General features: G+C 35.1%; 1 protein-coding gene and 1 non-coding gene across 2 annotated transcripts; both read right to left on the bottom strand.

Moving 5' to 3' along the window:
- Window positions 1-2,806: 2,806 nt before the first annotated feature.
- TRNAK-UUU (transfer RNA lysine (anticodon UUU)) lies at window positions 2,807-2,879 on the bottom strand. The gene has a single exon. It is a non-coding gene; the product is annotated as a tRNA-Lys (tRNA).
- Window positions 2,880-4,733: 1,854 nt separating this feature from the next.
- LOC103429255 (protein MANNAN SYNTHESIS-RELATED 1-like) lies at window positions 4,734-7,843 on the bottom strand. Its single transcript, XM_008367402.4, has 6 exons — window positions 7,383-7,843; window positions 6,660-6,804; window positions 6,486-6,556; window positions 6,254-6,339; window positions 5,433-6,012; window positions 4,734-5,307 (listed from the first exon to the last, which is right to left on the bottom strand). The coding sequence occupies exons 1-6, from the start codon at window positions 7,482-7,484 to the stop codon at window positions 5,029-5,031; spliced, it is 1,263 nt and encodes a 420-aa protein (XP_008365624.3). The 5' UTR covers window positions 7,485-7,843; the 3' UTR covers window positions 4,734-5,028.
- Window positions 7,844-9,171: the final 1,328 nt, after the last annotated feature.

Raw genomic sequence — 9,171 nt, 5'->3', positions numbered from 1 at the left:
TACGCTTTTCAAGTAATATGTGTTATTTTCGTTGGTAATATTAGCTTTATTAATGTGATCGAGTATTCATTTATTGAGTAATACGCTGGGAACGACTCATGTAAATCGTCGTTCTCTTCCAATCCACATAGAAACTTGTTGGATATAAGTCAACAATCTATGATAATTTATATATGCTAATAAATAATAAATGCAATAGAAACTAACAAAATATAAACTAGAATATGAATTATAAAACAGACAACTTGAAGATCGAGGCTTGCGTACCGCAATGTCCTTGAAACAGAAATTTCGTCCCTACTATGTGCTTGTAGTTCTACGGACGTCTGCTTCACCAGGATTCAACGATCAAGTTAAAATTCCAGCACCGGAAAATTTAACTTCTGGCGAATTTAGTGTGGTTCTCTCAGTAAGAAGGTTTATGAATGTAGAAGATGAAGTTTATTATTTCTGTGTTCTAAATGCTATGCAGATGTATGTATATATAGCAGATAGATGCCTGTTTGCAATAGGTATGAGAATGGGGTGTGACTGTTGAGAGACATCTCTTCAGAAGGGTGCTTTGCTCTGTGTTCAGAAAGAACTCTCAGACTTCATCTAAAAGGATGAGTCTTTTCATAAAAAAAAATAATTAAATAATTAAATTCGAATTTAATTAAAAAATAATTAAGTAAATCCGAAAAATAATTAGTTAAATAATTTAATTATTAGAGCCCAAGAGCCCATTTTTTGACAATTAAATATATATTAATTATATATTAATTATATATTAATTATATATTAATTATATATTAATTATAATTAATTATTACACCCCAAAGCCCAACCCCAAGGGTGAGCCCAATTTTAGTCTCCAGGCCTATTACTCCAATCACTTTCTTTAAAGGACAAAACCTTATAAAGTGATAAAATCTTTTGGGAATGGCCAATGTGGGACAAGGAAATTTCTACTCAAACTACTCAAATTTCCAACAAAACTGACATGCCAAACAAAAGTTGTGTTAATCTGAACAACTTGAAAAGTGTGTACCTTGATTCTGAGCAGTGCATCGTCGCTGCAGAAGTCATAAAGAGGTTTATCCTCCATGCGAAGAAAACTGCGTTGGTGGTTGAGCACTATTTCATTATGGCTACGTACGTACCTGGCAGATAGAGTGATCGTCTATGACGGGAAGCCTGGAGTTGATTGTACTGCCAATTCTCCTCAATCGTTGTTAACCTGGGATGAACCTTTTCTTATCTGCAAGTCTTGCAACCTTTTTATCTGCAACTTTTTTTTTACATATAAATAAGAATAAATCTGAGTAAGTTTTGTAATGTGGCAAATGCAGCAACTGGATATCACATTTAGACGTGATCCTACTAATTATCGCCCGAGAATCAACAAGTTGAACTCAACCAAAGATAGGGATCAAAATGCTGGGGGGACATATCATTACTTGGACGATTAAACTGGCCTAACTGCCCTACATATTAGGGACAACAAGTCCCCTCCGCCCGTCCCCAAGGGCGGGACTCTATGGGACAAGACTCTACTAAGCCTCACCCCAAACGGGTCAGATACGGTTCACTCATTCCATCATTAATGCCCGATTTTCCTCTTTATGCTGTATATTCATGGCATCTTGATATATACTGCAGTTATTGTGTTTTGCAATTTGGCAGAAACTTAGAGGGCAAGGCATCAACAATACACACTCGAGTAAAAATAGTGCTGGAGACAGGGTTGCGCGGCTGACGTGCGCTGACTATTGACTAGCGGAGGAGGTCCGTTGCCTGGTGAAGAAAAGATTCCAGAGGACGGATAACAAAGTGTGTTCGATGTGGAGTTACTAAGTTAGCTAAAAGTAAAGTCAATGTTTTCGATTATGTAAAATAACGTTGGAGATGTAAACCCCAAAATTGACCGAATGATTTTGTATTTCTCTATTGATGTGAGTCTCTTTAAATTTCTTGCACATAGTACAGAAATGTATGCATAAAGAGCGGGAAGCCCAATTATCCCTGCGTTGCTGCCCTGCCATTGACAACTGATAACACGAAATGAGCTCGAAAAGGGCTTTGTAGAGAACTCCTTGCAATCCAGCTTGAAAACAATGTCCCTAAAGCCGAGCTCCAAATTAAGCAAAGTACAACCCCCACTTCGCAGCAAGGAATTCCATTGCAGGATCGAGGATTGTATAATTTCTTGTGCAACAAGTCATGAATTCGCCTTTTTCATTCCTGGTCACTACTTCCACCCGTCGCGAATCACTCCTTCTCGCCGCTCCCCTTAACAGGGAATCCTTTGATCAGCAAGAACCTGACACATTCCTCCGATCCTATAAGCCCCGGCAGCGAAGATGTGATGCAAAATTGTGTTGTTCTTTCCTCTGAATCAGAAGAAATATTTCATATTTTATGTACACAGTATTGTAGTTTAGCTTATGCATATTTTAAGAAAATCTCAAAATAATTAAACTCGGATTTAAACTATATATAGGGGTTCTGATCCAACACCTCTTTAAATGTATGAAAAAAAACTTTGCATACCAAAATAGTAAACTAAAAACCAAACTTATAGTATTTTAAGCCTACAATTTTAACCTTGCAATTTTGACTTTCATTCTTTTAGTCAAATTATACGAACAGTCACACAGTTTCACAACAAGAACAATTATAAAGCTAGACCCAAAAATCCCACCAGCCAGGTCAAGTTCGACTTGCCCCGAAGGCTCTCTCGGACATGTCTGGGCTCCGATCCAACTCCATACAATACAGAAAACAACACATTCGACCCAAAAAAAAATAAAAAATACAATCACTCCGCCGTCTGTGGGAATCGAACCCACGACCACGTGGTTAAAAGCCACGCGCTCTACCAGCTGAGCTAAGACGGCTCGCTTGTTCCTTTCATTTACTTATTTTATTACATTTAACTGTTAAATCAGAAGAGAAGAACATTAGTGATATGACTAATCCTTACCCCTCCCATCTTTTTTTCTTTGTTTCTTTTTTTACTTATTCTTTCTCAAAAAAACAAAAAACCAAAGAAAAAGCTGTTTCACCCTCTATGAAACTATGAACTCGGGCTCAAGCTCAAATTAAATTAGTAATAGAATGAAAATGCAATGGTTGGGGTAACAATATCATACAATATACTTAACTGAAATAAAATATTGTACGGCTTAAAAATTAAGGAAAACTAATGAAAAGGGCTTGAAAACTTTGAGTTTTAACGATAAGGACAAAATAAAGGGTAAAGTGAATAGTACCAGGATTAACTTTTTAGTGTAAAAATGTGGTTTTTCGTTAAAGTGAACAGTATCGGGAGCTTTTCGTTAAAGTTCCCTAAAAATTATAAATATAGTTTAACCATTTTGTTATTCATTTTCTTCAATAGATAAATCTGAAAAGGAAAGTAATATTTGTGAATACAATTCCTCTCGTACACACTCATATTTACTTAAAGTATTTTAATTGAATAAATAAAAAAAATTAATTGCCAAAAAATATTATAAGTGTGCGAAAATTATTTCCATATAAATTATTGATGAAACAAAACGAATGACCACTTCCAAATAAGATGACATTTATATTCTGAGATCCAATTGGCTTGGGAGATTTATTTATTTATTTATTTATTTATTTCAAGGTTTGTAATTTACAGCTAAAAATGGTAGACAAGTTTCAGAATATAAGTGGGGTTCTGTGACTTCTGCCAAAGACTAAGACTAAGCGGAAGATAAAACGTGACACATCATTAGATTCGAATATTCTTATCTAACCACTTGTTTTTATTTTTATTTTTTAAGGACCTGCAATTACATGATTATACTATACTTGTACATACGGAGAAAATTTTTATTGTGGTTAAAATACGGATGATAATACTACGTGTTTTTATATAAATGATAAAAAATTATATTTTAAAATAATTAACTTTTTACATAGCTCACTACTTATATAATAACACGTGATGTACCAACTCATGTTTCGATTACATCGAAAAATCTCTGGTACATATGAACTTTGTCAGATTTAGTATTGTCCTCTGTGGACAAAACTACCTTGGATCCTGATCCAACTCTCCCTTTTTAATCCATTTTTCTTTTTGTTCCAAGATCCAAACACATGATTTTTGTTTTATCTGTTGACCTTGTTGGGTGTATGTAGGTTTAGTTAAAGGGAAGTGATTTTCTGCGATCTCCTGTTTTCCTCCCACAATTTTTTCTTTGGTTACGGCCTTTGGATTGAACAAAAATCCAAATGCGCATCAACCATCAAAAGTAATAGAAGTGCATAAGACAAAAAGAGCAGTGTAGACATAGGCGAGGGCACTAAGGTGCGTGCAAGGGGGGGATCAACTAACCCTCTGATTTCCGGCGAATTTCTATGAATAACTTGGATGTTGCCCTTTTTGAAGGTTGGAGTAGACCTTCATACATGCCCTCTAACTATTTGATAAAATGCCTCAAAGAAGAGTCGCCCTTCTTATTATTTAAAAAATAAAATATTACATGCGACTCCATATAATTTTTCCTGAATCCACCACTAAGTGTAAAAATCATTCCCTAATTAATCTTTTTACTAGTCACATATTTGCATTGCATAAATTGTCCATATTATGTTTTTACAGACACGTGATAAGAGAGACATAATTGCATTCCGTCGGTAAAAAGGCATGTGTAGCAACAAATAATGCTCCTGTTCAACTAGATTTGGAAAATATGACAACAACATTAGAATGAATATAAGGAAAAATGTTATGGTATATATAATCAAACAACAAATGATATGAACCATTTAAAGGTTCAGAATTTCCTGCCCTATCAAACACCGTCTTCAAATGATCATTTTTAACAGACAATTTCTGTTTAAGGTTCTTGCAACCCAGATTAAGTATACATTATACAAACTAGCCTGTCCAATCTGCGTAACCAACTAAATCCCGATTGAGGTAAGTAGCGAAAGCTAACACCGTCTTTGAAGGCTTCGATACATCTGCCACGCCTTTCCTTTTCCCGGGTTTCTTCTCACGGAGAGACATTAGCAGTAGCATGCATAAGCCAAATGGTTCTTCTTCGAGACATAATGTGTGATGAATTTGGAGGGAGATGCAGAGGCACCGGGGATGTCAGCTGGGACAAGTATTTGAGTTTTACTGGACGCGATTCTCTTACCTGCCACATTTGCATAGAACAAACCTGAAATGGCTGGAACAAATACATCACTTTGCGCGCACACGTAGAAGTCAATGATCTTCTCGAATTCAGACCCCTCGGAATCCAGGTACTTTGACTTCTTGTCTGCTGGGATAATGCCATCCTGCAATGAATTCCAGACTCATTAAGTACAAAATCTACATCTGAAATAGCATTGCAATGATATGGGTTTCGGAAAGAAATTGAAACATAGAAAAAAATTCAAGGCATAACAGAAGAAGTGTGCACCTTGATATACGTTTTAGGGAAGATGTCTTTCAGAGCATCAAGACTGCCGTCCCATTTTGATTCGGTCAAATAGATTGTGGTATCCTTTGCGAATCCAAGTTTCCTCAAGAATAAAGCAATCTCTTGTGCATTATAGCAACTTTTTGTTCCGCTTTCATCTCCTCCTTGGCAACCGTTCTTCTCCAATATGTCAACCCTCAAGTCCACTGATACAAATTGGCCATCTGACTTGCGGCTCAAAGTTTTCAGACGCTCAACCATTGATTCGACCACTTCACTGATCTCTTGTTGCAACTCTAATGTTCCAAACATTCCCAAACATGCAACTGAATCGCTAGAACTCTTTCCTTCTGTCTTCTTCATATTAACCGAAGGAAAGTAAGTAGCCAACCTTATGTTGCCCTTTGATCTATAAATTGGTTCCACATGTTCAGCAATGTAATCTTCTGTAACCCGATTGGGAACCTTAACAGCGGCAAGATTCCTTGTGGATAATTTACCAGGTCGTTTTTTTACTACTTTGACCACACCATCCAGGCTACTTATAAACTTCTCGACATCATAAATCTCATCAAAGTTCCTGGAATTTCAGTTAAATTAGTTGCTTGCCAAAATCTTTTATCTAAATCGAACCGAAGAATTCTTTTATGGTTAGTAGAGAAGATATCAGCAAAGTTCAGATAGAGTAACACAGTAGATTTTTACTGCCAAAACCCAACACAAGCACAATGACAGCAGCAACACGGGAAGAAGTATTACTTGTTTTTAAACTATAAATAATCAAAGGAAAACAGGGTTTTAATAGAGCATTAGCGACTGACCTCTCATCCCCTGGTTTGGTCCCTCTAATATCAGGAAGTACAAGTGTTGCCCCTAGGTACCTTGCCACGACAACAGCATCCGCGACCTGAAGAATGCCAAGGAACAGATTACTGAGTGAATAGCGAATTGGTTTACAAATGAAATGGCTAATGTAGGAATGTACGACAGAAAATCTTGTTAAACATTCCAAATTATTAACTTTATCAACGAGATCAACGGTTCATTAAATACCTGTGAAACATGGTATTCGGGGCCATTTGTTAATGAGAACAGGACATACCCCTCCGTCTGCTCTACATCATCTGCTAGCCAGGTAACAAGATAAGAAATTACGAAAAGTAACGGATCATTGCAATAAACAGCATATGAAATTACCAATGATTTCAAAATGCAATGAAAACTTACCAGATGGCTTAGACCAACACTGTTTTAGCTCCTCGCCATCATCTTTCCAAGGTCCGCCATTCTTCTTAGCGAAGCTACCAAGGCCCTCCTTTGAATACTCTGAAGTTTCTAAGGTATCTCTTCCTCCTCCTCCAGGAAATTTCTCCTGGATAAATCAAAAGATAAGAAAATCACACAACGTCCCTGAAATTAAACAATGTAAACTTCATAAAAAAATCTACATGAGACTTGAACTCTATACAACTCTTCTATAGCGAAAACTCCGAAAAGTGAAGTGTGCCAAATGACTGAGGGGGGAAACATACAAATCTTTTGGATAACAAATCAAATTCTTCAAGCAATAGAAATGTTTTGAATATTTTAAATCACATAAAAATGTCACTGGCCAGAAATCTTTCCCCAACTATTACAAAACTTAAAGTTTTGAATCCATTTTGCCTCTCAATTTCTAACAAAATGGGGTAAATCTACATCAACAAATCTACTGTGACCCAAAACACAAAGATTGAAACTTGCTGTGATTAAACTTCGATTACAACAAATCAATGAAAACCCATCAAAGATGACAAATCAAATGAAACAGTAAACCCAGAAGCAGAGAAAATGCTATTGCACAGTGACATACAATTTGATTATTCTGCAATAAAAAATCAAAGAAAAAGCAGTAAAGTGATGATCTTTAGCATTGTGGAGAGAGATTAATGATGGGTTTTGTGGACTTACTTCAACAGAATCAAAATGGTCTCTCTTAATCATGTTCCCAAGCATCACAAACATTGCCAGTGTCAGCACTCCTGCCACTACCTGCCTCAAATCCACACCCATCTCTTTCTCTCTCTACAAAAAAAGAACTCTCCTTCACTCACAGTCACAGATCCTACTCGATCACCTCAAAATACACCCTCTCACTAACTCTGCTGTGTGTGTGTGTGAGAGAGAGAGAGAGAGAGAGAGATGACGCCCTAGTAGGTGGTGATGGATTGGAGCACTAGGAAACCAAGCAAGGCACTTTGGTAATAAACAGTTGTGGAAAAGGAGAGTGAGAGATTGTAGGTTTGAATAAAAAAATGAAAAACTTTGAAGGTAAAATGTCCAGCGCAGGAAATGTATCAGATCACATGTTACTCAGAAATGCATTTTGTAATTGTAAGTCTTCCTGCTTACAGCACACCGACACTTTCCTTGGGATAATGACACCTAGCCTAAAATTTTTTAATTGTAAGTCTCCCCCATTTTCTTTCTTTTTCTTTAAAAATTTTGGAAATTGTTATTAGGATTCAAAAAATCTCATTTTACACTCCAAACTTTCTATATTAGGAAAAAAAATACACTTGTGAGGAGTATAGAATGAGATTTTTGGAGTGTTAATAACATTTCTCAAAATTTTTTGCCAGACTACAATAGAATGAAATTTCTCTTACTTTGTAAATAAAAGGTCTTTGGTTGATTCTTGCGTATGCGTATTTAACCATATTAGCCAACTCTCTCACTCTCTTATATTAGATAATATCATTTGTCAAAAAAATTTATCTTATTTTTTATTTTTATATTTCTTTTTTCTTTTGGGTTTATTTTTTTATTTTTCTTAAGTTGTTGTAAAAGAAAAGGTTTTCTTTTTTTTTTTTTTTTTGTTTGTTAGATGGAAAGAAAAAGGTTCAAAATTTTGAAGAGCACAAATTTAATATTGAAAAATTAATATTATTAATAGTGCTACCGATGACAAATTAATATTTTATTAAAAAAAAATTTTAAATTAATTTTCTGATAGCATAATGTATCCGATTAATTTAAAAAAAATTAAATCAAGAATGATATTCATAATTATAAAGCAGGAAAATAATTTTCCATCCAAAGATGTGTAACGAGAGATGCAAAATTGAGAAAAGTAAAGAAATATACTTTTTCTTTTATATAAACTAGGACTAAAGTGACATGTTGTTAGAACTTTAGTGGCATTGTTGTGAGGAAATTTTGATCGTAAAGATTTAGTGAAATTATCATTAGAGACAAAAAAAATATAGTTGTAATTAAAAATTGCGTGTTCAACTATAAAAATATTATTATTACCGTTTTCTCCGGGTGATGCGTCATCAAGTTGCATCACTGCTTTCATATTCTTTAGTCTTTTATTGGGAGGCAGATTCTCTGCCCTCCCATTTTTTGTGCCTCTCCTATGTTTTTCAGTTTTGTGTGATCACGGTTAAGCCACGTTAATATTTTATATTATTTTTTTATAGAGATAATAAGACAAAAAAGAATAGTAATATAAAATATTAACGTAACTTAACCATGACCACACAAACAGAAAGACAGAAGAAGTGGAAGGGCAGAGAATCTGCCTCCTTTTTATTGACCATAACACCTATCTTTCTTTCTGTTTGTAAGAAAAATAATATAGGTGGGTGAAGTGGCCTAATCCATATACTTTTGAGAGAGCTCTTTTAAGAAAGTAGTTAGTATTACGGTTTAGTGTTATTCTTCTTCATGTGTAAGTGAGAGATCTTATATTTGA

The sequence above is a fragment of the Malus domestica genome, chromosome 09 (assembly GCF_042453785.1).
Source record: "Malus domestica chromosome 09, GDT2T_hap1".
NCBI classification, from domain to species: domain Eukaryota; kingdom Viridiplantae; phylum Streptophyta; class Magnoliopsida; order Rosales; family Rosaceae; genus Malus; species Malus domestica.
Note: the sequence above shows the minus strand (reverse complement) of the source record. Positions and strands in the feature narration are given on the sequence as shown.